The sequence below is a fragment of the Venturia canescens genome, chromosome 4, assembly GCF_019457755.1.
Source record: "Venturia canescens isolate UGA chromosome 4, ASM1945775v1, whole genome shotgun sequence".
NCBI classification, from domain to species: Eukaryota; Metazoa; Arthropoda; class Insecta; order Hymenoptera; family Ichneumonidae; genus Venturia; species Venturia canescens.
The window spans coordinates 13,845,919-13,873,899 of record NC_057424.1 but is presented as its reverse complement, the minus strand read 5'-3'; the positions used below and the strand labels follow the sequence as shown (position 1 = coordinate 13,873,899).

The 27,981-nt window shown below is 38.4% G+C and overlaps 4 protein-coding genes across 8 annotated transcripts; 3 read left to right on the top strand and 1 right to left on the bottom strand.

Moving 5' to 3' along the window:
- The first annotated feature begins 7 nt into the window (after positions 1–7).
- Dnaaf3 (Dynein axonemal assembly factor 3) lies at positions 8–2,593 on the top strand. The gene is made up of 5 exons (XM_043415734.1): positions 8–699; positions 908–1,097; positions 1,339–1,689; positions 1,830–2,067; positions 2,196–2,593. The coding sequence occupies exons 1-5, from the start codon at positions 453–455 to the stop codon at positions 2,493–2,495; spliced, it is 1,326 nt and encodes a 441-aa protein (XP_043271669.1). The 5' UTR covers positions 8–452; the 3' UTR covers positions 2,496–2,593.
- On the bottom strand, positions 2,588–18,351 carry Atg4a (Autophagy-related 4a). 4 transcript variants are annotated; one of them, XM_043415735.1, is made up of 10 exons: positions 18,328–18,351; positions 5,935–6,112; positions 5,622–5,792; positions 5,365–5,542; positions 5,167–5,246; positions 4,888–5,039; positions 4,738–4,816; positions 4,329–4,525; positions 4,073–4,244; positions 2,588–3,869 (listed from the first exon to the last, which is right to left on the bottom strand). In XM_043415735.1, exons 1-10 carry the CDS (start codon positions 18,334–18,336, stop codon positions 3,802–3,804), a joined length of 1,284 nt encoding a protein of 427 aa, XP_043271670.1. In that variant the 5' UTR covers positions 18,337–18,351; the 3' UTR covers positions 2,588–3,801. The 4 variants fall into 4 exon arrangements, with proteins under 4 accessions (XP_043271670.1, XP_043271672.1, XP_043271671.1 ...); XM_043415737.1 differs by having other exon boundaries at positions 4,371–4,525; XM_043415736.1 differs by lacking the exon at positions 18,328–18,351 and adding an exon at positions 6,958–7,325.
- MFS9 (major facilitator superfamily transporter 9) lies at positions 9,018–18,143 on the top strand. Of its 2 annotated transcripts, none has more exons than XM_043415732.1 (10): positions 9,018–9,325; positions 12,359–12,417; positions 13,351–13,534; positions 13,650–13,883; positions 14,059–14,361; positions 14,505–14,628; positions 14,694–14,827; positions 14,952–15,094; positions 16,089–16,209; positions 16,708–18,143. In XM_043415732.1, exons 2-10 carry the CDS (start codon positions 12,365–12,367, stop codon positions 16,888–16,890), a joined length of 1,479 nt encoding a protein of 492 aa, XP_043271667.1. In that variant the 5' UTR covers positions 9,018–9,325; positions 12,359–12,364; the 3' UTR covers positions 16,891–18,143. The 2 variants fall into 2 exon arrangements, with proteins under 2 accessions (XP_043271667.1, XP_043271666.1); XM_043415731.1 differs by lacking the exon at positions 9,018–9,325 and adding an exon at positions 11,531–12,040.
- On the top strand, positions 17,587–27,975 carry LOC122408736 (proteasome activator complex subunit 4B-like). Its single transcript, XM_043415718.1, has 15 exons — positions 17,587–17,706; positions 18,664–18,890; positions 18,980–19,247; positions 20,097–20,237; positions 20,389–20,557; positions 20,637–21,035; positions 21,146–21,294; positions 21,389–21,708; positions 21,956–22,958; positions 23,108–23,378; positions 23,511–23,897; positions 23,982–24,545; positions 24,649–26,232; positions 26,412–26,591; positions 26,679–27,975. The coding sequence occupies exons 3-15, from the start codon at positions 19,021–19,023 to the stop codon at positions 26,811–26,813; spliced, it is 5,529 nt and encodes a 1,842-aa protein (XP_043271653.1). The 5' UTR covers positions 17,587–17,706; positions 18,664–18,890; positions 18,980–19,020; the 3' UTR covers positions 26,814–27,975.
- Positions 27,976–27,981: the final 6 nt, after the last annotated feature.

Sequence of the window (27,981 nt, the reverse complement as noted above, 5' to 3'; positions counted from 1 at the left end):
ATTACGTTCAGTTTCAAAAGGCTGAGCTCTCGACACCCACGAAATGTTCTCCGGTTTCTTTTAAAACGGAAATTATTCTGGACATTCCAGAATCTCTCAGATCAGGAAATGAAATATTCGTTATGAGATTTTGTACAAACGTCGACGATTAGTATGAATTGATGATTTGAAAAAAAAATGGAAATTCTATTCAATAATTTTTAATTGTCATTTGTCCAGTTTTCAAATTTTTGGTGTTTCACCATTTCACAAATGAAAAGTTTACATTAATTTGCATTTTTTCCAGAGATCACTGAATCCTGCAATTTTGTCCCTGAATATTTTCCTCTAGTACATTCTCACGTTTCTATGGCAACGTTATCAACAAAAAGTTGTCACCCGAAGAACTCCTCTTCTAGAGTTTCCTTCATTAGATACTAAAAAAGTCTTGTAAAGTACTTGAAAAAGGAGTGATGTGGTGGGGTAACAGTCCTCCTCTCGATTTACGACGCGAAATAAACGAAAATGTTAGCGGAAACTGCCAGAGTCCACTGGAGTTTTTGATCATCGGTTCCGGGGACGCGAGACACATTGTCAAAACTCTGGCTTCGGCGTACAATTATGAAAAACGTAGGATTAACTTTCACGTTATCGAACCAACCCTCGAGCAGATTGCTCGGTCAATTTTACTACTCAACATCTGCTTGGAAAAAAATTTAGGTACGTAATTGTTGGGTAAGTATTTTGTTTCAATGGAAATACTGTTCGTAAAAAATGTCCAGGATTTTCTACTTTTTTTCTCATTGTGGCGACGATCCCATCAATGCAAATTTACTATAATCTTTCGAAGATTTATTTATCATCAAAACCTTGGATTTTTTTCAATCCTTATTTGATTCAAGGAGTGAATGATTTTCTTGTATTCAAGGATTGCAAGAGTCGACGAGATATTATTTGGAAGTCTATGGGAATACACTTTTGAGACCTGCAACAGCGAAGTATCTCGCAAAACGAATTTATAGGCTGGCTGACATACCCACTCAGACTTTAAACTGCCCATGGCTTGAATTGGACAAACTCAGGCACAGAGATCGAGACACTATCGAAGGGATTTTCAAGTAAGCATCGTAAAATGTATCATTTTATTTTTCCATTCCAATAATAAATTCAGCAAAATTTTTTTTCGTTGATTAAACATGTAATTGGAATAACTAAAATTTGTTGAATCTTCCTATAAAATTGTGGAATTCAAACGTAGGACAAATGAGTAAAAAAATTAAAATTTTTTATTTTTTCAACATTAATTTGTTCATTCAAAAATTTATTCGTCATTTTTTAAATCACTTGATCATTATTCAGGTTCTGGAGCCGAGCGATTTGCGACGGTGTACCAATAACCGAGTACTGGGATCGTCGAGTTAGAAAAAATCTCGGTGTTCGATACGATTATCGAGACGGAGCTTTCGATTGGGATTTTAACATGGTTTTGAAAAGTCGTGATGTCCCTAATCTAACGCTTCAAGAGTACAAATTTTGGAGAAACAATGGTATCGCTTTCACTTGGTTTGAGGGTGAGCCAGCGCGTAGCAACCCAACTCTCCTGAGCAATGTTATGTCCCACGGAGCTGGATTTGTCCATTACGCTTATACTGAGGACATCACGAATGGACCGTTTTTCACTTGGGCACTGGATGAAGAAAATAAAAAAAAGTAATAATAAGTAAAAGTAAAAAAAAGATCAAATTTATTTCGAAGGGCAAAATCTGTCGCTTAAATCATTTCAACTGAATCGAAATTCATTAATATCGAAACCAAAATCTTCACGAAAGTTTAATTAATTGATGGGACAGAAAATTTCGTGCGACGGACGTTGCAGAGCGTGGGGTGATGCGAGCGATCCATGAAATTAGAACGAATGAACCACTCTGCGAAGATGCAATAGCGGCCCATCGTGACTCTTCAATTTTGAACGGGACTTTGGTCACGGAAATGCCAGACATGGAAATTGAACATGAATCTTGGATCCTGGGGAACAACATAAGACTGAATAAAGAAAATATCGATTGGGTCGATAGACTGGAATCAAAGGTTTTCAATCCATTTTGTTAAAATGAGAAAAACGGATAAAAAAGATGAGGAGAAAGTTTGAATCGATAAATGAAGAAGTGTAAACCAAAGCTTGTTATTGAACTTGGTTAAAATAGGAAATTTTTCAGGTGATATTTCATCCGGTGTCAAGTCTGAACACTTACAAAAACAAGAGTGACTACGTGGAAAAATTTGATGTGATTTGGATGGGAAATAACGTGACAAAGCATCTGGAAAATGTGTCAGCATTAGCTAAAAAAGGTGGGCATGTATTGGTAGAGTCGCGCAAATTTTTGGTAGATTTGCGTCTCGAAGGGCAAAAGAAATTCACCGAAGAGTTAAAAAAATTGGCGTACGATAATGGTTTACGAGAATTGGATGAATTCCATTCGGAAAAGCACACGGTGGCACGATTCCGTAGAGAATAACGCGTGCATTTTCATCTTGACCTTTTTCTTCAGATTTTAAGTCCTCTGTGAAAAACGAAAGATATTTAAAGGTTTTGATTATAAGCTTGTAATTCGAATCACGTTTAGCAATTTATTTAACATTATGGGCCCATCAACCGATAATTAAAGCCAATCTGTCATTGTTCATTGTTCTTTGATTTTTTTTACAATAAGATTTTTTTTTTTAATTCGAAGCTTTGACGTACGTTAATTCGAGCCCGTGTAAAAATTCTTACAAGAATCCCTATACAACTAGGATTTCTTACGTACAGCTTCGGGGCGAGCGATTCATATTCTCTTCGGCCTCATTAATTACCTTTCAGTCTCTACTTTTGGATTTTTGACCCTTCAGGTACACCGAAATAATGAAACGAGAGTTTCACTTTTAATCGTTTACGAGTGAAGAAACATTGAAAAAATCTGAACTATTTTTTCATTCAAAACACTTCCAAAGGTCTGCCATTGTTTTGTTTCTCGCATTTTTTTTTCGACATATTTCCGACGTATTATACTAAACCAAAAGCCTGAGAATCTCAGCGTGCAATATTTTTCTTACCAAAAATGGTGAAATATTTCGCATTATGAACTAGAAACAGAATTTATTGAAAATATTCTGTAAAAATTAATCTTGCGGACATTTCGAATGAATATTTTGATCTTCTCGAAGTGACTTTGAACCGAGCATACGGAGATAACTGTTGTTTGGAGCGGTAGTTTTGAATTCCCGTTTAAGAGTGAACCGCTCGCCTAAACAGGAGAGTGGATTATATTTGACTTTTTCGCCGTGATATTTCATTGTGAAGAAATATTACGGTGTGCAATCACATTGAAGCGATAAAAACGTAAGCTTACATACAGAATATTTACAAAATTGTGTGTCAATCTTATCAACTATTTGTATATTTATTTTGTATTATTTGTTAATATTACGATTATTTGGGTTTGATCCTCAAATACTTGAAATTAAAAACTCGTTATATGTATGAATATAACTTTTAAATTTCGCGATAGCTTTTTAACGGATAAAAACATCGAGGTTCAAAAGTGCAAAATTGGGTGACGTTAACTGTATAAAGATATTGCCGATTTTCTTCGAACCTCATTACAGTTTAAACTCACGCGTTATTTACAATGGTAAAATGGTATATTTTTTTATTAATCTCGTTCTTCCGTTGTCTTTCTCGCATGAGATTCACGTACTCGTATTTCGTCTCGGAAGATGATCGAACGACAAATGAGCGTCGGGCACAAGTGACGTAATAAAAATATTTCTCGTAACCCAACGTCAACCTAACAGTTCGAAATCTTCGTCCGATGTATCGTATTGTCGATCGAGCGGGTCGAGATCAAAAACTGAAAAGGAGACAAAAAATTTACATTTCTTCGTCTTTTTTTTTTTAAATTGAAAAATCAATGGAACTTCATCGATTTGGTCTGATTTGAATTGAATTGTTCTTATAAATACATAAAATAAAAGCGAATGATGTTCTAGGGAACTCTGTTTTGATGTGGACAAAAAAAAAAATTCCACTTTTTCCTTTCATCAAGTAACTTACGCTTAGTTGCTGTATTTCCCAAGGCCTCGGTGGCAATGTCTTCCGTAGGTGACCAATTCGCCGGTCGCTCCGCACAGATTTCAAACAATGGCTGTTTTTCCGGTGATATTAATTCGTCCTGCATCGATCTGCATAACGATTTGAAATCTTTTTCCGTGGGGCAAAAGAAACACTAGAAAATACAAAAAAAGATGTTATTCGATACGTTTTTTGCAGTTCTGAATTTTTACAAAATTCTTTTTTGTTGGTACGATACTCGTGAAAAGCAACAGGGCAAACTGTCAGAAAAAGCACTAACAAGTGCAACCGATGGATCCATTCCTGTGATTGGAATCCGACTGGCAGTTTTGCAATGGTATGTCGAGTCCATTTCAATGTCCTCCTCGTCCATTTTTTGATCAACGGAACCGAACCTTTGTGTAGTATGAGGATCTAAATAAATCACTTCCTCTCCTGTTAAGAAATCATTACTATGAATGAAAATTCAGCTCAATCTCTTGGAAGTATACCAATTTATTGATATTTCTATTCAAATGATTAACTTCTCAAATTACTGCTCTCAACTGTATTACTTCTTTGCTATTAAAATAATTTTCTAATTTGGCGTTGGCTGTTGAAAGGTTGTAACACTCGTAGAATATATTCAGAATAAAAACTAAACGTACCAACACAACCAATGAAGTAAAGAGCAAGATTTGGTTTACCCCCGATAACTCCCAACGATTGGGGGATTTGAAATGATGCCTGGAAAAAATGATGTTGAATGACAAACTGTTTTAGTTCTGTGAATTGGGGCTAGAATATTTTTCTCTTACTTTAAGGCCATTTATGTAAACTGGGTTAATGTCACTCAAACCAAGCCGCAGAGGTATGAGTAGTAATAGAGGTTTCCATTGACTTGGTGCTTTCAAAGGCTCGTCACCTTCGACGACAGCTGATGTGCCACCCTCAACTCGACATTGTCTCACTGTAATGATTACGATATTCCAATTATAAATAATCTCAACTCATGAGTATGGAATATTACTCATTGAGTTTATGAAGAAATCATTTTCCAAAAGATTTACTTTTCTCGTAACACGAGGTACACTTACAAACATCATTGACAATTAACGTGTTATCGAGAGCAACGTGTATCGTAATGCAACTCCAGTCATCGTAGACAACGAGTTTCCTAAGTAATGAAAAATATCAGCTTCTTAAGTACACAATTTGCAAAGATCTTAGAGGAATTTTTCAATTCTCTAGGCCTCTAAAGTGAGGGATTTGTAGGCTGAAATTTTCCAACATACTTTAGTACTTGAGCGACAGTATTTGGTCCGAACCATTGACCAACATCTTTACCCTCTGAAGCCCCCATCAAAGCAATTTGATGAATGGAAAATGGCGCAGCTCTTTTGTCTTCAAAACGATTCAAAATTTTGAGATACGTGCTATCTTTTGTTTCTGGTATCCACTGCCAGTCTCTACCTGTTTTTATGGAAGAATATTATGTTTATAAACAGTAACTGCTTCCTCTTATTCATCTAAAGTGCAGAACGGTTCATACCTAAATGTAAGAACACCAGTGCTTGACCTAGAACCATTTGGCCACACCTGAGCATACAGCCCCATCCTTTGTCAGATGTGAAAGTGGAACCAACACCACCAATTGGAACGAATCCTTTGCGGTATGTGAACCACAATTTTGATGTGATGTCCCTTCTAATAGTTTCCAATTCTAAAATATTTTGATATAAATCTTATATTTTTCTTAATAAAAAAATAATTGTGAGATAGAACCAAAACTATACTTGCTGCTTATAAATTATATGCAAGGGATGCTTTTTTATTGCTCATTCAGTAATTCAATGATGACAAACCTTTGAGGGCATTATATTTTCTGCCAAGTATCCAGACAGGTTCTTGAGTAAGAGGAATATCCTCTGGTTCCTCATTCACATTTGGCGTAAATAAACTGTCCATTTTTATTATATTTGGGACTAGCAATTGCGAGGTAAAGTTTTTCACTGAATCGTGAGGAATCAATTCGCTGATGCACTGAAGGAAAATAATTACCATTATGTTAAACAAAAGTATTGAAATAAATAACAATGATATCCGATCGTTGCAAGGAACGCTTACAATGATTACTTTGGCATGTCAAAAATTGAATTATATCATTATTAAGAAAAATTAAGGCTGAATTACTAAGAGTCATGACCATGATTAAACTTTACAGGCTTTGAGCAAGTCAGGAAAGTTCTCGGGTTGATTAGTGGCTTACATGGATGAATATTTGACTAAATTTGTATTTTCTTTGAAAAACAATACAATGGTCAATTTTAATCAAATCAGCCCAGCTTTAATGAGGTGACATTGTATCAAATATTTGAAAATTTCCTTGAGCCTTTGTCATAATTCAAATTGATGATAAGGCAAACTTTTACTGGGGTGTATCAAAAATATGATAAGATTAGAAATCTGACACAGTAGCAGTGAGAGAACTTATTGAATCAGATTTCATTGATAAAAGTGAAATATCGAAACAATATTTTTTGTTTTCGATAAGAAATATATTTTGCTTAGAAATCTTCTAATTTTCCATAAGGATATACGTCAAAAGCTACAAATTTGGTTAGAATAATTAATGACGCATCATAAACCCCTCACGATTATTAATGACAAATGAATTGATATTAAATTTGTGTTTTTATTTCGACGGAAAAAAAAGTTTGAATGATTCATCAAGTTTTTTTACATTGGTCGATTTTTCGAACAGTCAAGCAGATGAAAAGACGTAAAAAGCAAGAAACAACATCGCACGGTAAAGAGGTTATATTAACTCAGGCAAGATCAAGCGCGCTTGTTTTTTTTTCCCGTTGTCACAATTAATATCGACTGACCTTTATTGCAACCGAAAACATCGGTCATCGCGTTTCGCAGGACAATTGCATTGCCCGCTTTCGTCACAGTTTTGTCATTGTCTCAGGTTATTGTATTGAAAAAAGGACAACAGAGGAAACTTCGTTCGACAACAGAATTATGACAGGAGAGCGCACACCAGATGACTAAAACCTTCAATATGTCGTGTAGGTTCAATAAGAGGGGGGTGAGAAATGATGACAGCTCGTTGAATTTCGAAACAAACATTGGCCAATTTTATTCGAAATTTATCCCGACGAACTTCTGTAGTTATTGGACCTGAACTTTCCAAAACTTTTTTCGTATTTAAATATTCAATTTTTCTTTGTCATGTGTCAATTTTACGTTGAAAAAAATTAATCCATTATGTCAAGACGTGGAATTCATTTGTGTACATAAATGTATAATATATATGGAGATAATGGCTAACGTGTTTATCGACACCGCGTTCTTGTCGACTGCTTTCTTGAAACGCTAAGGCGCCAGCAGATAGCGCTGGCTACCTCAAAAAATGCTGTTTTGTCGAAAATCACTACTCATACGAAAAATTTCACTTTCTAATATTATTAAATTCCAAACTCTCATACATCGATTCATGAATTGCGTTATAATGAAAAATAAAAATGTTCTAATCGAAACTAAAGCAATTTACAGAATAATCTTGAAGCAGGACAACTAAAGCATCGATTAAAAGATTTTTTCAAAATTTTTTTATCACTTATCGTGCGCATGAACTGAGACATAAAACAATTTTCCGCTTGACAGTCAGGACCACAACTGAAAGTATCCAATATTTTTTAATCTTCGTTTCATTTTAAAAATTCTGAAAGGCACCGCAACGACTCCACCGAAAACAAACTGAACCAGCAGGTGTATCCCCTCCAGACCAATCGTAAGGCAGAAAATTTCAACAGACCAACCGACTCTCTCGTTCCTCAACTGTCCCAAACCTTTTCAAACCGCCGCGTATCATTTGTTGAAAGTGGAATCGTGCGGTGGATATTTTGTCGGATTTCTTCAAATGGATTTCGAAAAAATGTCTGAACATCAAGTCCTAGTGTTATTTTGGGTTGCAAAACCATGATGTTACAACTGAGTACATTCAAGAGCGTTAACTCGGCTTATAATATATGTATAAATATCGTAACCATGCGAATAAAATCGGTAGGAATATTAACTGTTTCGGAGGTCGTACGTCGTTAACGCTGACAGTTTATGCTGGTAGGAGGCCTTGGCTGCGAAACATGTACAACGAGCATAAACACACTCTGATATTATCCCATTATTCGATTCATCTTTGGCTAAGCGGTGGTCACGATTATTATTCGAAAAAGTCAATTTAATTTAATGACTCACTGTTAGGAAGCCCTGCAATCGTCCTCAAAAATCTTGCTGCTAGCTCATTCTCTCCTCTTTTTTTTCCAGAGTTTATCATGCAGTGTCGAAAGAACTGCTGTTCTGATATTCGAATTTTCATCCGTTCGATTATTTCATGAATCCAGCACGGAAAATGATTTTCTTGATGGTAAAATAATGAAATTTTTCTCCGTCATGATACAAAAAACAAACCGGATTCAATCGTTCTAAGAAAAAATTAACCACACGAAAATTGTGCCTCGAAGTACAAAATGTCGAAGGCACTCGAATGTTTCGTAATTTTGAAAGTACGATGAAATCTACGAAAAAAAATCAATCAATCGTGAACAGGGCCAGTTTTGTTTGAATTCCTTCAAGAAAATTACGAAACACATTTCTGTGGAAAGATATGTAATTTATTGAATGATTCAATTTAATTTTTTCCATCCCTAATTATTTAAAATTTGTAAATTGCTAAAATTAAATTGTATTTCGGAAAAAAATGAATATTTTGTCGACTTCAAAACTTTCCACCCCAGAAGGCGATGTTTTGTTCGAATTATTGAAGATTTACGGCTGACGTATGGTTTTATATTGAATCTGGAAAACGGGAGGTCAGTTCGGAGGGTATGGAAACACACGTGAGTAGAGCTTATCGTGCTCGTATACATTCTGGTCGCGAGCTACGAAAGGAGTCGGAGAATGTTTACCGACTCGGTTGTGCACTCATTCCCGGTTTCGTGCTTGTCGCGTGTGCCAGCATCACTTCCCAGAATCCTCGTAACTCTATTCAATCCCTGAACTCGCATTTTTGTTTTGAGTTGAATAGTTGAGAAAATCGAAACGAATACAAAAAGTGGATCCAGGAAGTCTGAGTGGAATATTTTTTCGAGTGCATCGAGCAAATCGTTCGTTTGTTTATACAACATCATAAGTGACACATATGGGAGCGGATTGTACGTGATAAAAGAGACGGCAACAATAGTAGCGGAGGTGAGATTCGTTCGAACGTTACGTTCGTTTGAAATGGCAACACTCAGGTCCGAGACCGCGCGATAGGGGCTTTATGCGATGTGAATAATCGAACGTTCCTATTGATAAGAATATTTGACATTTCGATGCCGAATACGATATCGGAACTGTCAAAATGAGCGATCGGAAAGCAAAATAAAATAATTATTCGTTCGTCTCGATGATTGATCGGCAACATTTTTCATTCGTCAGTTTAAACAATTTCGATCAACGTTTTCAACACAAATTTTAATGATAAAATAAACAGCTCCTGAAATGTTTATTTTTACGTATTTTTAATACGAAAAAGGCCGCAATTTCTCAAAACAAAATAACAACAAAGAAACGGTCACACAATAATTCACTGAATTCGACTTGGAAGCCTTCGAGATAATAATTTCGTACAGAATTAGCGATCCTTTTTCACTTGACCACGACAAAGTAGCTCCGCACGAAAAGTGAAAGCAGAAATCGAACATGCCGATCGCTCGCCACTAGTTCTCGCATGCCTGTTTCGTAAATATGTCAACAAACCTCAGGCAATTCTAACGGATTCACCTTGAATCACAATTTAAGCATATCGATCAACCTTCGATCGTATACCGGAAATGTTTCCTGACAGCTCTCACCCCAGGGACTGCGATTTCGATGAAAATGTTCATCGAACCAAATCTATTTATTCGATCGAACCGTTCTTTCGTCTAGTGAGTGAATCATGAAAAAAAATTTCGTTGAATGCACTCTACATTTGCGTGCAACATGATGAATTAAGTTTGACAAAGAAAAAACGTTCTTTTGTCAACGTTCGATATTTGTGGGTGCTTTCGAGCCGAGAATACGAAATTTTATTTCTCTCTCCACTCGCTAGCGCTGTTTCGGAAAAAATAGTGAATTTTTTTTACTATTTAAAAAAAAATGAAAATTATAAAAAAATTCTTCAACACCTCGAACCTCAATACTCGCCGAATTTATTGTAATCTACGATTCGTCGCGTTCGAGAAAAAAAGTGAAAGAAAAGTGCATGTTTTGGCTTAAACGATCACCGGCCGAGATCCTCGCTTGCGGGCGCGTATCGCACATTCGTTTTATGAGTGCAAAAGCACACTCCTCAAGTATTATTTAAACATGGAGAAATTCCGACCTCGCTAATGCGACGTTGATAATGACTCAATGTTGCTTTAAGGTGGACTTTAAGAGGGAGGCAGAAGCATGTTCGGAAACTTTGTACCGAAGAACAAAGCAGCTCGACGTCTACGGTTGCTCGCATTCTCGTTTAATGATCTCTTATATTTTATGTAACTCGTAACGAGATTGTGCAATACTCGTAATCGCCTGATTCGGCCGAGCGCAGTTAAGCCGAGGGACATAAATATTGGCGCGAGGATGACGACAAAGATTTTTACTCGATGGGAAAAAAAATATTCTCGTTCGAGCTTCCTCGTTCTTTGTCCTTTTTCCGGCTTCATCGGGCTCTCCGCAGTCGCGGGCAACGACGATCGACACGCATTCGAGCGCTTTTTGCTTTTCTTTATAACTTCAATTCATCCAGTTTTTTCACGTTTTAACTTGATCGCGAAACTGAATTTGAATGACGAAGAGTCACGGAATTTTAAATTTGTATCACGAGCTCGAATCTCGTTGGAAAATTTCCTATTTTCAAAGCTCTTCAAGCTCTTTCCCTCGCAGATTTCAAGTGGGAGAAAAATATCGACGGCGGTGCGAAAATTCACTTTATCAGCTATGAAAATCGTTATCGACAATCCCTGAAGTTTGAGAGCAACCATGGAACCGTGCTGGGACTCGAGGATCGCAGAGCGCATTGTGCCACGAGGCAGAATGTGAAAGTCCAAGAACTCCCTGTTTACCTTCGCGCTGCTCGCTCGGAGACTCATTGTCGAACGTCCAGGCCACGAAGCCTTCCGCGGAGAGGTCACGAAACTCGTTTCTGTCGAGATGAAATCCAATAAAAATTGATTGACGTTCGGATCTCCACGAATTTGGCATTTCGAACGAGTTAATATCAGGAAATAGCGCGCAATGTCAGTAGACGCAGATGAAAATTTCGGTAAAAGTTGTTCCGGCATAATTATTGGCCAGAAAAGGACCGCAAATTTTTAGTCCTCCGAGCCTAGCCTTGTGGGTACTCAAACTAAAGATCTGAACGAGTAGAGTACGAAGACTCGGTCCGATTCAGTCTCATTGAGAAACTGTAGCGCAGAGCACGAAAAAACGACGAAAACGCGCTCATTTAAGTGTTTTCGTTCCCCTGAGCCAGCAGAAAGCTACTCGATAAGTTTTCGATGTTTTTCGCAGTGACTTCCAGCGCGAAAATCGAATGCGCAAGTTTCTGGGGAGTTTGTGAAGGCTGCAACAAGTGGAAATGTCTGGCGGACGAGCACGCGGCGCGCGCGTGTCCGGTGAATCTCTGCGAGAGTTTAAATCCCGGGGGGTGTGTAACAAGGTGTTCACTCGAGCAGTGTTTCGTAGGACGATCAATATGTCGCGTCTTTTCGCGCTGATAACAGCTGCAAGGTTATCCCCTTAACAGCGCCTCGTTAAAGTCGCGCCTGGTTGAAAGAAGCGTTGAAAACAGCGAGATTTAAACCTAAAATCTCGACTCGGATCTCGGATTAAGTTGGCATTTGCGCGATGACGATTTTCACACCTCCGACGAGCAAACGCTCGTCGGCTTTGACAGTGAGTTTGATGCCTCTGCAAAAGCCAGTAAAAACCTTTCATTCGGCGTCAATGTTGAAAAAATTTCGAACGATTTTCGGGGAGGGAACGTCGAATGAAAATAATGGAATTTCGAAAAGCCCACGCGTGTGCTCGGCTCTCTTGACCTGACGGTATTTCGTTTGAATCACTACGATCGAATGTGCCACGCGGAAATAGTCAATGAGCGAAGGTGATCCGGTGATTTCACTCGAGCAGAGCCAACAGGAGCTTCGAATATTCGAATCTAGTTTACTTTCTTCGCTCCGACTGAGCGGACTTAACATACGTTTTTTGTAGGCCAGCATGGAGCGGAAAAAAAATTCGGTGGAACCGTCGAAAGACACGGACTATGGCACGTGAGTAAACATCTATTTTTTTCCATCGCTTAACGGCGAACGGCCTAAATCAACCTCGCCCAAAATGACCACGAGCAAAAAACCGATGAAGAATCCGTGAACAGAATAATCGCGGGAACAATAATCGTTTATTGAAATAATCTTCGAGTTTGCAGTTAATCGAATAGGGAGAGTAATTGAAATGTTCATTCGAAACATTGATTGCGCTGATAAATATGAAAGCTTTACGGATCGAGATGTCTCGAGAGCATCCACCCTGCAATTTCTTTTCCTTCGCATTCTGCTTTTGTTTGTTTAAGGGTTTTAGAGTCATCGGTTATGTTAATCACACGGTTATTCTGTTCGTGGGTTGTTCATCGGCTTTTTTATTGTTATTTTGTTCGTTGGTTATTTTACCAGCTTTTTGAGCGAGGCTATTTAGCTCGCTTAATATTTTCTGCTGTTGAATTTCCAATATGGGTGATTCAGCGACTCAAGGGCTTAGTCCTACTCGTCGGAGGCTTCGGGGCCTTTTAAGGAGGGTGGCTACGTTCGTCAAATTGATAAAAAATTGATCAAATTTGGTGATAATGTTCTTCAACATCAAGTGCGGAGACACAATTTTTTTCAAAATTTTCTTCTGCTTAGTTATCGAGTAATTACGGATTAAAGCAGATTTCTTATGCCCGGAATGTATACCTATATATATGGAAACGCTATGCTTATACACTTGAACTTTAGTGATCAATTACTCGATAACTGTACAGAAGAAAAATCTTAAAAAATTTGTATTGCCAAATTTGGCCCTAAAGAATATGTTCACCAAATTTTATTAAATTCTTATCATTTTGAAATTTTGAATGTATTTAACATGGTTTAGCATGGCAACATTGTATCGTCGGAGGCTTCGGGGCCTTTTAAAACGTGGTATTTAATGGGCGGAAATTTTGTCAGAGTTCGTTACGAAGAACAAGAAAAGACGAGTTGGAGGTTTTGGAAAAAGCGTCGCTACGTCGTCGGGGTTCTGGCTTTCTTTGGTTTCTTCACTTCGTACATTTTACGTGTGAATTTGAGCGTGGCCATTGTCGCGATGACCTCAAACTCGTCGCGCCTCGACGAATTCGGAAATGTTTATATCGTAAGTATAAGTTTGTACCTGGGGTGTCCGAAAAGTCACGAAAATTTTACATTTTCGTGGCAAAACTCTTGTTTTCATATTTTAAACGATGACGAACTCCCATCGCTCTTTACAGGCTCCAGAATTTGAGTGGGATTCGAAACTTCAGGGACTCGTTTTGAGCTCCTTTTTTTATGGGTACATAAGTACCCAACTGCTGGGAGGGTGGCTGGCTGCGAGAATCGGTGGCAAAAGGGTTTTTGGTCTCGGAATTGCTGCCACAGCTCTTCTGACTCTGGTTACTCCACCCCTTACGAAAATGAGCGTTTACGTTCTCATTGGTCTGCGAATAGTCGAGGGAGTCTTCGAGGTGAGCGAGCTCGTCGCGGACTGTACAATTCCCAAATTTTTTATAACTCAAAAACTCTTCGTTTTTCAATAACTTTAAATTCCCCATAAAATCCTCATATTTTTTATTCGAAATCTTCGCTTCTTTCGTCACCCTTCGTTGCCAAAGTTCGTTGCCCCGATTGTCGAATTTTCAGGGCGTTACGTACCCGTGCATCCATGCGGTATGGGCGAACTGGGCGCCCCCGATGGAAAGATCGAAGCTGGCGACACTCGCATTTTCGGGAAGTTTTGTTGGGACCGTATTCGCGATGCCGGTGTGCGGTCTCATGGCTCAATTTTTCGGCTGGATCTGGATCTTCTACGTCTTTGGGGTCATCGGTATTTTGTGGTTCGTCGCCTGGTGGTACATCGTCACTGACAAGCCGGAAGACGATCCCCGCATATCGGAAGCGGAGCTGAAGTACATAAAAAAGTCACTCGGTGACGTCGAACGAAAGGTGCGAGCTTCGAGCCCGCGCGGGGAGGAAAAAAATTTGGAGCAAAATCCCGTTGAATTACACGACGATTCGGTGGACTGAACTCCTTCAACTTCACATCAATTATTTCGTCTCAAATTCTAAAAAACTTCCTTCGTTTCCAGCAAATAACTCATCCGTGGAAGGCGATGCTGAAGTCAGGCCCAGTTTGGGCCATTGTTGCTGCTCATTTCAGTGAGAATTGGGGCTTCTACACGATGTTGACTCAGCTGCCAACGTTCATGAGTGGTAAGCACGATTTGTTTCGACGTCTGTTGAGCCAATCGCGGTCTTTCGGTAGCTCGTTTTTCCAGACGTTTTGAACTTCAAGCTCGAGAAAACGGGCTTCCTTTCGGCTCTGCCCTACCTCGTGATGGCCATCGTATTACAGTTTTCTGGCCACCTTGCCGATAATTTGAGATCGAGAAATATTCTGACGACGACGCAGGTGAGTCGATCACGCCCCTTGACCCTCGATCGCCATATTTTATTGGAATCGTAAAAGTATTTTCTCAACGATTCCACGATTCGAGTGATCCTCCGATTCGAATTTTCTTTCGCATGATTTCAAGGTTCGTAAGATTTTCAACTGCGGGGCTTTCCTGAGCCAGACGGTTTTCATGAGCTGCGCAGCTTTCGTCGATTCCGCTTCTGGAGCCGTGGCCTGCATCACCATTGCTGTTGGGCTCGGTGGCTTTGCCTGGTCCGGATTCAGGTGAACAATTTTTTCTATTCATCGACTTTATCACATTTTTTCCGGTGTGAGAAAAACGATCGAGATTTTCAGCGCCCGAGGGAGAGCATGCGTTTCAGAGCAATTTTCTTCACTTTTCAGGGGTGGGGATCAAATGTTGGAATGACTAAAATTTCGAACAGCTAAAATCTCGAGTTTATAAATTTCGAATGATAATATGGAGACGGATAGATTCGACTAGAGCTTTGAATGCCGAAAATAAATAAAGCAGAAACTGCAAGGTTCAAAGCATGTCTACATCGAAAATAAAATGTAACGAACCGTCCATAGGACGATGACTAAAATATCGATTTTTCAAAAATTCGAGTATTACTCTTTCGATTCAAAAATTACTATAGTCAGCGATACTGTGAAAATTCACAATTTTAAAAATATAATAACGAAAGACCAAATATTACTGAGCTCGAAATACTGAAACACCAAAAAGTCGAACAGTCAAAATAGCGAAACGTTGGAAAGTCGATCGATCAAAATAAATAAATGCAGCGGAGCTCCGAATACGCGCGTCTCACTCACTCACTTACTCAGACCGCGATGATCTCCAATTTGAAACATCGCCATTTTGACTTTCGCCTTTTCGAGCTATCGCTATTCCGCATATCTAAGTTTTATAGGTTCGAAAAATGCACTTTCGATTTTTTGCTACTCTATATTCTGGTCTGTCTGTAAAACAATTATTCTTCATTTTGAATTCGAAAATATGAACTTTCAACATTCGGATGGTCTGTTAAAATTGCATTCGAAATAAAAACTATTGAAATATATATTTTCGGGTAAATACGAATTCAAAGAAGGAATTTTTTATCAAACACGCAATCTGGTGAATAGTCGATCGGGAATAAGAATTTCAAATTACTTATTTTTCTCCAAACTGAAATCACAACTTTTAACATTTCGAAATATCGACCGTTCTACAATTCAGTTATTCGACATAATGAACCCCACCCCTTTTCAGCGTTAATCACTTGGACATAGCACCGCAGCACGCGAGTGTCATGATGGGCATCGGAAACACTATCGCCACACTTCCTGGCATAATCAGCCCGATCATCACCGGTTACATTGTCCAAAACAAGGTAACAAAACAAGGTATTTTCCGCATTAAGGGGTCGAGAGCCTCAATTCGGGGGTGGAATTTCGAGTGGAAAAGTCTCCAAATCTCATTTTGTACTCCAGCTCCTCTCTAGCGAGCTATCAGTCGCGAGAGTTTTCAAAAATCCTACTGTTTTTTCATATTCTACGAAAACGGTGAAAGATAGAACAAAATTCAATGGGACCAAACTCGAAGAGCGTCCGATTTCCTACAAAAAACGTATACGCATTTTTTCTCTATTTCTAACCGTATTCGCTGTACGTGCGTTCAAATGAAATTTACCGTTTGGACGAATTTCGTTGGGTCGCCTGTTTTCAAAATTTTTTTATTTTTTATTTTTTTAATTTTTTTATTTTTATTTTCGTTTACGAGATTTGTTTGTTGAGTTTACGTGCATTCACCCGTAAAAATAAATTGATTGGATTTAATAAAGTACGAAAATATTTATAAAATGGATTTTAATAAAAACAAACTTTTACAGACTGCAGCTGAATGGAGAATAGTGTTCTTAATCGCTGGCTCAGTGTACCTCGTAGGAGCTGTGATATACGGAGTTTTTGCTTCGGGTGAGAGGCAGCCCTGGGCGATCGAGTCGAAGAAGGACAAAGAGGAAAATGTAACATCTTATGACAATCGTGCCCTCGAGGTCGATTTGAATATGTGAATGTTTTTTCAGTATTTTAAGAATCGATGTATCGAGCTATTTGTGTAAATATAATGTTTGTAGTTTTTTTGAACGTTAATGACATAAGAAACGTCCTAATATTCTTGTAATGGAGTTAAAAAGCAGCAGGAATGCGTAATAGAGTGATACGATTCGAAGAAGCATTGATATAAATACTTGACCAAGTTCGAACCCTCGTAATAAAACAGCGACAGGAATGTCATTAATTTCGAGTAATTATTATGAAATTTTTGTATATTTTGAGGATACAAATTCGTGTGAAAATTCGTATAGTTCTCGGTTCGACAGGGAAATTACAGCACCGGAAGCCACGAAGTTTCATTCAATATGGGGAGCTGTCAACTCTGACGAATGAGATTTTTATTTGATTGACAGCAAAAAACATTTGCATTGCAGTGTGATTATTTATGAGCGTTATGAAAAAAGCAGATTCTAAATAAAAACGATATGCAAAAAAATGGAAAATTACCTCGGTAAATATTCGTGCGATTCGTATTCAGATACCGGGACGTGTGGTCACTATACCGCGAACTGTTTATCGGAGTAATTATGATTAGTATATTTTAGTATCGCCGCGTTAATACTGCGTACAACCGCTACAACGGTACGTCAAGCCATCGTGTATATATACGGCTCACCGTAAGCACGAGTATTAACCAAAAACTGCTGCGAGAAAGACAATCGTGCTGACGAAGGAAAGTAGAATACGCGAATTAATCAGGAAAAAATAAAATATGCGAGGCATCGTGTCAATCACGTCTATGTAGAGATTGAAAAACAAGAATAAAGGAGCAAGTGAGTTTTGAGGATTCTTTGGATACAAGTATAGACGAGATAACACACGTCTTTCCTCTTCGCATTGGCAGCGTGAAAAAAAAAAATTTGTTGTATTTAGAGTGTTTCTGAATATCTGCGGCCGCGAATGGAAAATTTCGTAGCGATAAGTTCATGGGTGTGAAATGAAACAATTTGGACCGAGTAAACCGGACTGTCGAGGCCAAAGTGCAACAACAGAGATGTCCTATTGCCGCTTATCGAGTTTTTTTCGTCGCGGGTGTCACTGTTTTTGAGTGGACGCTTTTATTGTTTTGTTTACCGGTAAAAGAGAGGTTAAAGCAATCGTCAGCGTTGACGTCATCCCCACCCTTACCCTCGGCCATCCACCCTTCGAAATTGTTCTTTTTGTGACACCAAAAACTTCAAATAAAGTTGTATATTATGGTCAGAGTTTACACTGGAGTGTTTCAATTCTATTGAAAAAAAATAGCGTCGTTTTTTGACTAACAAACACGCATTGCCATACCACCTTTGTCAACGAATAAGTTGCTCAGAACAATACAGAGTAGTTTCTGGGATTTTTTGATTAGTGAACATCCATTAACGAGTCAAAAATAACTACAAACACATTATACTTACGGTTCTCATCACTAGAAATGTCACGCTGTCAATATAAGTATGAAACATCGTTTCCTGCTGTTTCGGTTTACAAATCTGTGTTCATATGAAGCGCTGACAAGAAAGGCGAAGAGCAAATGCGTAAGATATTTTGACGAGTAGCATAAAAATAAAAGACAAATGCTATGAAAACAAGTCATTGGACATAGCGTTTTCGAGTGAGGTAACTCACAAATACATTTTATATGCATATTCGATAATAAAATACGGATATGCTAATGGAGGAATAAGAGTCAGAGGATCAGCTGATCGGGAAGCAGCCGAAAGACGAACAAAGTGACAAGTCATATTTTGCAGGTACGAATATACTACATTGGGTTAGGTGGGGATGTATTTGGTAGAGAGGAGAAGAGTGACGAAAGCATTTGTTACTTTCGCGCGGAATAGCGACGTGATAAATTATAAAACATGGCTACGATCGTGAAGAAAAACATGACTGGTTGAAAATGAATGGAAATTACGCTTGTTCATAGCACATTCGTAAATCAGCACCATATCCGTACGCCAAACTCATTCGGAGGACTGTGAGTACCATTTCACTATTCACGTAAACGCGTTTGTGTATAACCTAAAACAAGTATTCTTTTTTTTACTTTCAACCAAAAACGCACAGAGATTGTCGCGAAAATAGAAAAAAAAAATAAGTGATTTACGATGGAGGAAAGTGTCGAGAGTGACATAGAATCGATGGAATCCTCCACTGAAAGCATCAGCTTCCAATATCAAAGGCCTATTAGCAATGAAAAATTTTTGCCATACGCTGATGTCTTGGATCGTGAGTCTGATATTTTACTTGCTGACATAAAGGGACAATTGGGACGAGCTATCATGCTCCGCCAACTTCATCCTGAGTGTGTTCTATGGGTCGGAAAACTTCGCAGGTAAATTCTTTCATGTGGGAACTGTACAAATATAAATCAAATCTGATTCTATAATTTATGCTTTTCTCTCTATAACATTTTTCAGTAATGAAATAGCCCCTTAACCCATTGGAATAAAAAAAGATGTTCAAACAAGTTCTAATGTGAAAACAGATCCATTGTCAAAATAAAGAATTTTTTATCAAACTTTTTTATTCCTCATCCTTCAACAATTTGTGATTGGAGTTCCTTTAAAATTTTGCTTTATTCTTATCAAAGACATAAAAGCTATGTTTACGTGTTGCAACTTTTAACAAAGTGTTCTTTGAAACACAACATGAAACACGATATATTTTTAGCATAAGAAACCTCGTTGCATGATATTACCAGCTATGATTAATGAGTAACATTCTATAACTGGAGCTTATTGATTACTAATAAATTGTAAAAATTCCTAAATCAATAACTGCATTTGATTGATAGACAGTTGACATGTGTGTTCATCATTTATTAAAGAGATGCAGAAATATTGTAGGAAGCAATAAATCAATATCTTTGACATCTCAAGAGCTATAAAAATAGAACATTTTTTATAATTCATCAACATTTATCTCATTCTTTCATGTGATGTACAAATTAAGAATAAAAACTATTGGTAAGTGTTCGATAAGAAAAATTGAGGTAATTTTCTTTGATGAGTCACTCCTGCGTTGAAGTAATAATATTGAACAACATGAGAATTTACATAAAAATAAATGAGCTGAAAGTACATGTGATGAATAGAGTAATTCATAATAAATTTGAGTATGTTATTACAAATTAATTTATAATGGAATGTTAAACTTTAATCATTCACTTGTGTTCATCCAGATTCATGAGTATTTATGGATACAAGTTCAGCAAAGAAGATCACATAGTGTTGGTCAAGTTAATGTACGAATTGGTGACTATGCCCGATCTCGATCTACTTTTTATCAATACCTTTGGCAACATGTTCAACAAATTATTGCAGTAAGTTTGCTTGGTTTCTTTTATATTTTAGTCTTTAATTTGCCTTAACTCGGAGAAATCTATCAATAAAAAATCAAATATTCTAGTAACTTGATGAATTTAGTGGTTAATCAAATTAAATCAATCAAAGATAATGTTTTGATGCCAATAGAAAACCAGATTTGATTTCGCCCGAAGAGATGGAACTGCCGTGGAAACCTTTGTACGGAATTGTTAAGAAGATCATGTTCACCAGCCAGTCTAAAGAAGGATTACAGCGTTTTCCTTTCATCAGCCAAATTTTACAGACAGCTGTTCTTCGAGCAAAAATTCATTTTCCAGTAAGTCCTCTGCACATATATGCAAGGGTTTCCTTAAAAAAAATTCATGTTTTTGTTCTTGATTGTTATTTTTGTCAAGGTCACAGCAACCCAAGAAATTCTGGATGAATTTCGACCCAGAATCTGTCCGCTCGATCTCAAATCAATGGCAAAAACAATCGAGATGCTTCAGTGGTTTTTGCCAGTCAGTTTATTTCCGAAGGATCATCACTTGGGTTATAAATTATGGTTCGATGAATTGATGTCACTTTGGAAGGCTTGTCATAACGCCCCCACGTGGGAAGACAACATGATGTGGCTTGTGGCAAGATTGGCTTCTCACAATATTGGATACATCGATTGGGAGCCTCATATACCAATGATGTATACCAGATTTGTTCGATGCTTGAATCTTCCGGTGTATTACAAACAAATCCATGGTGGTAAAGTACACAAGTTCAAGACCCGTCCGATGGCCATTTGGATCGTATCCTCATTGGTAAAAATGTTTGCAGTTTTTTCATACAGATTTAGTAAAAATAAACTCAATAAAATAATTTAACTTAATATACTGGCAATATTTTGACATGCATTTTTTGTTGCTTACAGGGAAACGGTTCTAGTAGTCAAATGTATCTAGAAAAATTGTTGAAAACGATAGAAACATATTTTCATCAAGCTAATTGTGGGCCTTGGGTAATGAAACTGAGAGAAGTACTCGATAATTTGGCCTATTTTTTTATAATTCGTCTTCACAAGTAAGTAAAAAAAGTAAAACATAATATAAATACGACATAAAAAGTAATGAACGCAAGCACTCGAGTATAAAAATATGTGCGATTCTTTTATCAGCGAACGCTTTGGGAAGAAGACGTGGGTTCATCCAACCCCAGATTCGCACAAATTGACGGACGCTGATATTGACGCTTTCGTAAAAGCAGTTATGCCGGTCGCGATGACCGCGCTCTTCAGTAGAATTGGCTTACTCGATGCTTGCAAAGCGCTCCAACATCTTGCGACTGTACGACCAAATTTGGTAATTCCAGATGTTATCGACAGAATATACAGCACTTTAGATTCGTTGACAGAACCCCACAAATTTACGGCAGCGATGGCGGGGATCGCAGCCGTTGCGAGACCGATGGTTCAGGGATCCAGAAACGTCAATGAAGGTATTGAAATACGGAGAATCATGCCATCCGAACGTGGATAATCTCATTGGCAAAGTTTCTTTTAGTTTTGATCGGAAGTTAAGTTACAGTTTTTTTCTTCCTTTGAGACAAATTAAAATTTGTATGGAAGTTTATCTAGTTTTTTTTCGGTATTTCTATAACACCCGATGAAAATTCTATAGAGATTATGGCGGTCGTTTCGACTCCTTCGTCGTTGTATAAAGATAAAATGAATGAATTATTTCAGGTTACGCTTACGCCGAGGGTCCGTCGCACGTTCTTCCACTTCTTTTTTCCGTTCTTCCTGGAATTGACGCAAACGACTCGGAAAAATGCTTCACAACGTGTCGTTTGATATCAACATTCGCAATATTACTGCCATTCGTGGATACATCAAAATGTACAGTTCCGATGGACGAGGATGAGAGGCTCGTGAGTGAGTCAACTTCGCGTTTCGAAGATTTTGTGTTGCAGTTTTTCGATCGTATATTTTCGTTGATCGATTCGAGTACACTAGAATTTTTGGCTCACGAAAATCGGGCAGCGCGAGACGGCAAGAGTAAATTGGAGACGATGTCGGAAGCTGCAATCGCGAGTGTTTGCTCAGTGCTTCTTTCGCAAACGAGCGAAACGATATTTAAATCGGCGTTGCACAAATTGCGCCAATTCGTGACTGAGAGAATTCTCGAAACGACCGTGTCTGGTCAAATAGCTGCGGCCGTTTGTCGTGAATTCGCCAAAGTAAATGGAACCGAAACCCTTCGAGCTCTTGTTCCAACACTCTCGGAAATCATCATCGAAATGATCGGCGATGGTGATGAAGTTATCAAGGAAGAGAATTTGGATCACCGATTATTGCACGCGATGCTTTTACTTTCAGCGGCAATCGACACTCAAGGAAATAACCTTGTGCCTTATATTGACACCCTTACTAACGTTCTCGATAAAATTCTCCATCTCAAATCTCGCGAAGGTAGCCAGATAGCCTGTCGCATCCTCGAACATCTTTTTTGCTCTTTGTCGAAAGTATCTTCAACCAAGTTCACGAATAACGGACGCGATTACAACGATCCCGAATACCCGTATTTCAGAGAATGGGGAATGGGCTCTGATATTTCTAACTTCAAGATCGAATGGTATGTTCCTGGGACCAAAGAAATCGCTATTTTGCAAGCACTTTTCTCAAGATACGTGCCTCCGGAAATTTCAAAAATTCAACAATATAGCGCTCAACAAATTTCGCTTACGAGGTGAGTTACGTGTTGGCACGAACACTTATTTATGCAAGTACAATATTTTCTATTTGTTGTTCTAATCTAAATGAAACGATCATTACTGGGTATTTTTTAAAATATGATTTAGAAATGCACATAGTAAATATATATTGAAATTTTTTCAGGGATGAACTACTGATGAGCCTGAATATAATCTGCAATGCACTTGGAGGATCAGAAATGTTGTATCCTATTTATGGAGACACACCGAGTGATCTTGATCCAGGAATCTTGGCACGGACATCATTTTTACCGACATTAGGTGTCAAAGGTGAAATTCGGATGCCCGATGGTAGTAACGTTTACGAATGCATCTGCAGAACGATGATCGATTTACAGGAAATGATGCTTAATAATTTTGAGGATGATACAAAAAGCTTGTTTGCTATAGTGCGCGTAAGTTTTTCAAACCAAAATGAAGAAATGAAAAAAAGAATTAGTAAGCAATAGATCAAAACTGAAAACACTTTTGAGAGTTAGAAAAAATAAAAATAAATACAAAAATTAATCGCTACACATTATTTCCAGATTTGGAGTACTTTCTTATTAGGAAAATATCGAACGCACGATCACTTCGGACGTCATTGTAAGAATTTTAAACTAAACAAGAGTTTTATAAAAGACAAACTCGTACAGAAGAAAGGACAAATGGGCGGTAGTTGGTTACGCGGAGGCATCGGACTCCATCACGAGCATCGAGCGCAAATGAGCTGTCACCGTTTCACTGAAGCTCACAAGACCATGACTCTCGAATTATTCAAACTGGCCACCAGCCGATACGCCGACGTTCGGATTAAAGCTCAGGACGTTCTGACTAAGACCTTCAACTGTTTTCCATTTTCGTACACCGTCCTCACTACCAAAATGCTGGAAATTCTATCCATCGATCCCGAGGAAAATCACGAAGCTTACAAGGTATGCAGACGATTTTTATCGTCCATTATTTTGAAAAGAATGAGAAAAAATGATTAATTTTGAAAAAAAAAAATACAAAAACAGGGGCTGTTGTATCTTCTCTTAAATATTCGATCGGGACTGATAGCGGTGCGCTATTGGGGAATTGTGCGAACCCTGTGGCCGGCGATAATATCGTCGAAATCATCGGAGAAATTGTCGGTGATTCGTTTGAAGGAAAATCTCGTTCAAACGGTGAACGCAAATTTCGGAACAATTGCAATCCGGTACGAAGTGCCGGACAGTTGCGTCAGTTTAGGTCAATCATTGTGGCAAAATTCACCGCATCCAAAAGTGTCACAACCAAGTGCTGAAGAAATACTTCGAGGCCGCGTGGCACTTGAAGAAGTTTGTAAAAGCAACGAGGAACTTTACGACGGAGTTCTGAACGATTTGATGCATTCTATTTTAGAGGGAAATCTACACTGGCGTCATCGTTCGATGGCCATGAGTTTTATCATGAATTTGGCACACCCCAAACGATCATATCCGGCCGAAGTTGTTCGTTATTTTGTTAATGCACTCGTTCACGAGTCACTCGAGGAACGGAAAATTGCTAATGAAACTGTTGTTTACATGTTGACGCAACAGAAGCGGAAACATGTCAAGGTAATTGAATGCACTGCATTTTCAAACTATTTCAGCGCAATTCACGACTTTTGCATTGAAAATTTCTAAGTTTTAACGTTTGTAATATCATTTTGCTCCAAAGGTCGAGGCAGATTTGGAGAAGCTTCAGAGCCAAAGACATCCTCTGGTGAGCCCGGATGCAGAGTGGTATCCCGGTGTGCGTTCGGATAATATTTGGCTTCAATATAATTACGAGACGCGTCCGTTAAGCGCAGAGCAATGGGAAGAGGGAAGATACGTGCATCAAGGATACACGGGGTATTACACGTGGCCAAAAAAACTCGAAATATATGCGCCAACTAGTGAACAACCAAGTCTGGATCCGGGGGTTCGGGTGTTGAACGATCAAGAGCGTGAGATCGATCGTTTTTTCTCGAACGCTCGAAACGTGGAGAAACTTATAAAGTACAACAGTCTGGAGGAACGCAAGGGACAGGACAAATTTAGAATGATAAGAGCTCGACTGTTCAAGGGGCTTTTCCGAAATCACGGAATCGTTCACATGAAAATATTTTTGCCGCATCTGGAACATTTAGTGGCGGATAGTCACGAGAGCAGTCAGCGTTGTGCGGCGGAAATAATAGCAGGTCTCATAAGAGGCACGAAACATTGGCCTTTTGAGATGGTCAGCGAAATGTGGAGTCAATTGACGCCGGTTATCCGAACGGCACTGAACAATTTAACAGTTGAAACTGTGCCTGATTGGGGAATGTGCTTCTGTACGGCGCAAGAGCGACGAGATCCAAACCGGCAGCACTGGCTGTTGGAGTGTTTGATGGAGGAGCCGCCGCTTGGGGATTCGACGACTTCGTCCGTCGAGTGTGGTCGATTGCACGTTTTGCAGACTGTTTTGGGACAGCAATCGTGGCGAGTCGTTGAATTACTAAACCGTTTGGTGGCGCGTATCGAAAAAAGGTTACTAACCAATCCGTTTCAAAATTTGCGGGGACGTTTGGGATTCGTTCTGTCAACTATTTACGCTCATGAGCTCCGGTTTCCCGGATCTGCGAACGATCGTCTATCTCCCAAAGCTCACCAACTGCTAGAAAGGATAATGCCTACCATGCGAACTCTCGAGGAAAGTACCTCCAACGCTGTTGAATCTTCTTCAAACAGCAACGAAAATCTTGTCTTGTCAAGAGTTGCTCAAGTTAATCTTGACGCAGGGACGTCCACGAATACCATCGAGTCAACTAACAACGAACAAACCATCAGGCTCTTCAAAACTACCTGTAAATGGGTCATGGCCAGCGCTTGTCGCTTGCTTTATGGCTCGCTCCCGGAATTCTTTGAAATATTGCCGATCGCCTGTTACCTTGAAAACTCCGAGGCTGACGAGGAGTTGAGTAATTCATGTTCCGCCACTTTGGCCGTTTTAGCTCAAGCGCTTACACCCTCCCGTGACATGGACGTTGCTCTTGAAACTGTTGAACGTATTTCACGCAGCGTTTCTTGGTCCGCGCGAGCTGCTGGTCTCAGTTTTTTGGAAAACTTCGTTTTTTACAACATGGGCACTATCCTCAGTCGAACTGCTTGGGTCAACACTGTACGCGTCGTCGTTCTCCAATTGCTCGAGGACGAACGTCTCGAAGTTCGTGAAAAAGCTGCTCAAGTACTTTGCGGATTGTTGCATTGTTCTCTCATCGAGGAACAGACAAATTTACTCGTACGTTTTCAAACTCTCCATTCCTCTCTCGTATCATCTTTTTTTTCCTTATCAGAAGACTGCAAATTATTTCCACAATGAAAAATCATTCAACTATTGAACAACTGAGTTTTCATGTTTTATTTTCTGTGTAAAATTCCTAATTTGCTAATGAATTCTCATATTTTCATTCCTTTCAGGATGAATTCAAGTCAAAGTCGAAAAGAAGAATTAAAAAACGCGACGATATTCGACTCCGACATGCCGGTGTTCTGGGTCTTTGTGCTTTTATACGAGCGCATCCTTACGACGTTCCACCATACGTGCCCTCTGTCTTCGAACATTTAGGGATCCACCTCAACGATCCCCAACCTATACCGGTACGTATAAAAATAATAATTAAAAAAGCAAGCATGTGAAAAAAATAGTATTTTCTTACAGATTTTTCACATTCGTTTCAATTTCAGACAACGATAAGAAAAACTCTGGGTGACTTCAAACGGACCCATTACGATGGATGGGCAGTTCATTCTTTACGCTTTACAGAAGAGCAATTAGGACTTCTACAGGATCTGACGGTTCCGCCTTCTTACTACGCTTAGTGCAATAAGAGAAAAAAAAATGAAATGATAAGCGAAAAAGACATGGGGACGAAAAAGACGTGCAAGATTATTGTTGAAATTGGAAACAGAGGTTTTTTATACCTAGCAGGTTTATTGTGGGAAACGGACGAGTTAAATATATCGTGTAAGATTGCAAATAATTGATAATAAGATTATAAACCCCTGGACGAAAGGATTCATAGCATATACACAGGATATTCATGGCAAATGGGTTATGACAATTTTATCGTCAATATTTAACAACAAATAAATTCGAAGACAGATATATATACAAAAATATTGATTACGCAGATAAATAAGATTGTAAGAGACTCGCTTTCAGATTTTTGACGAAATTTATTCATGCTCTGTTTTATGTACACTAAGTTCAGGGTGCACGAGAATAACATTTTTTGTAAACTTTTTCAGCAACTAGAGCTCTTTATGCCTGTTGAAATCCCTGAAATAAACAGATGAGAAAACAGTTGTATATCAAGTATTTGAGAACAAATATTTACGATAAAAGAAACGGAGATCTTGTTCCTTACATTTATTGAATTATTATGTTGATTAGTTTCGATTCGAGCTTTAAACTCCTGAGGCATGAGAATTTTAGTAAAGAAATATGTAAATAACAAAGTCAATTTTTTGAAGAATTGTATTGAAACAAATATTTAGCGATGTTCACTTTTATTGTTTTAGATCGCAACCAAACTAAACGTTTTTTCCTGTATTTCATTTTGTTGTATTCAACTAAAACCGCTGTATATTGCACTCGAACAAAAAAAAAACGAATAAGATTTTATGAAAAATTAATGCTGAGTGATTAATGATAACTGCTTCAAATTTATAGTGCATATATAGAAAATTGAAGTTTCCAAGATTTTATTTACAATTTTTTGAATATTCGTCCAAAATTTTTTCCAGTTGCGAAATTCCGACATCCCAGTTTACTCAAATTTTGAGCATTCATACACGCAAATCAATAAGGAACACAATAGCCAGCAGAGAAGGCTGTCAATGTACTTGTCCCAAGACTACCGATTCTCTTGATCATTGATGAGAATGCAATCTACTTTGATATTGGAATATAAAACTGTTATTAGGTTCAGAGGTTATTAGATATTTTACTTTTTTGCGAAAATACACCGCTTTTATATCATGGTTT

Excerpts from the sequence above, each read along its gene's own strand:
- Dnaaf3 (XM_043415734.1), top strand. The coding sequence starts at position 453 with ATGTGGTGGGGTAACAGTCCTCCTCTCGATTTACGACGCGAAATAAAC. Across the intron at positions 1,098-1,338 it reads ACTATCGAAGGGATTTTCAA|GTTCTGGAGCCGAGCGATTT; the intron begins GTAAGCATCGTA and ends ATCATTATTCAG. Across the intron at positions 1,690-1,829 it reads GATGAAGAAAATAAAAAAAA|AAAATTTCGTGCGACGGACG; the intron begins GTAATAATAAGT and ends TTGATGGGACAG.
- Atg4a (XM_043415736.1), bottom strand. The coding sequence starts at position 6,978 with ATGTTTTCGGTTGCAATAAAG. Across the intron at positions 5,793-5,934 it reads AAAATATAATGCCCTCAAAG|AATTGGAAACTATTAGAAGG; the intron begins GTTTGTCATCAT and ends AAAATATTTTAG. Across the intron at positions 3,870-4,072 it reads GGGAAATACAGCAACTAAGC|TTTTTGATCTCGACCCGCTC; the intron begins GTAAGTTACTTG and ends TCTCCTTTTCAG.
- MFS9 (XM_043415731.1), top strand. The coding sequence starts at position 11,993 with ATGACGATTTTCACACCTCCGACGAGCAAACGCTCGTCGGCTTTGACA. Across the intron at positions 13,535-13,649 it reads AATTCGGAAATGTTTATATC|GCTCCAGAATTTGAGTGGGA; the intron begins GTAAGTATAAGT and ends CGCTCTTTACAG. Across the intron at positions 14,362-14,504 it reads TCGGTGACGTCGAACGAAAG|CAAATAACTCATCCGTGGAA; the intron begins GTGCGAGCTTCG and ends CTTCGTTTCCAG.
- LOC122408736 (XM_043415718.1), top strand. The coding sequence starts at position 19,021 with ATGGAGGAAAGTGTCGAGAGTGACATAGAATCGATGGAATCCTCCACT. Across the intron at positions 20,558-20,636 it reads GAGCAAAAATTCATTTTCCA|GTCACAGCAACCCAAGAAAT; the intron begins GTAAGTCCTCTG and ends ATTTTTGTCAAG. Across the intron at positions 22,959-23,107 it reads CAACAAATTTCGCTTACGAG|GGATGAACTACTGATGAGCC; the intron begins GTGAGTTACGTG and ends AAATTTTTTCAG.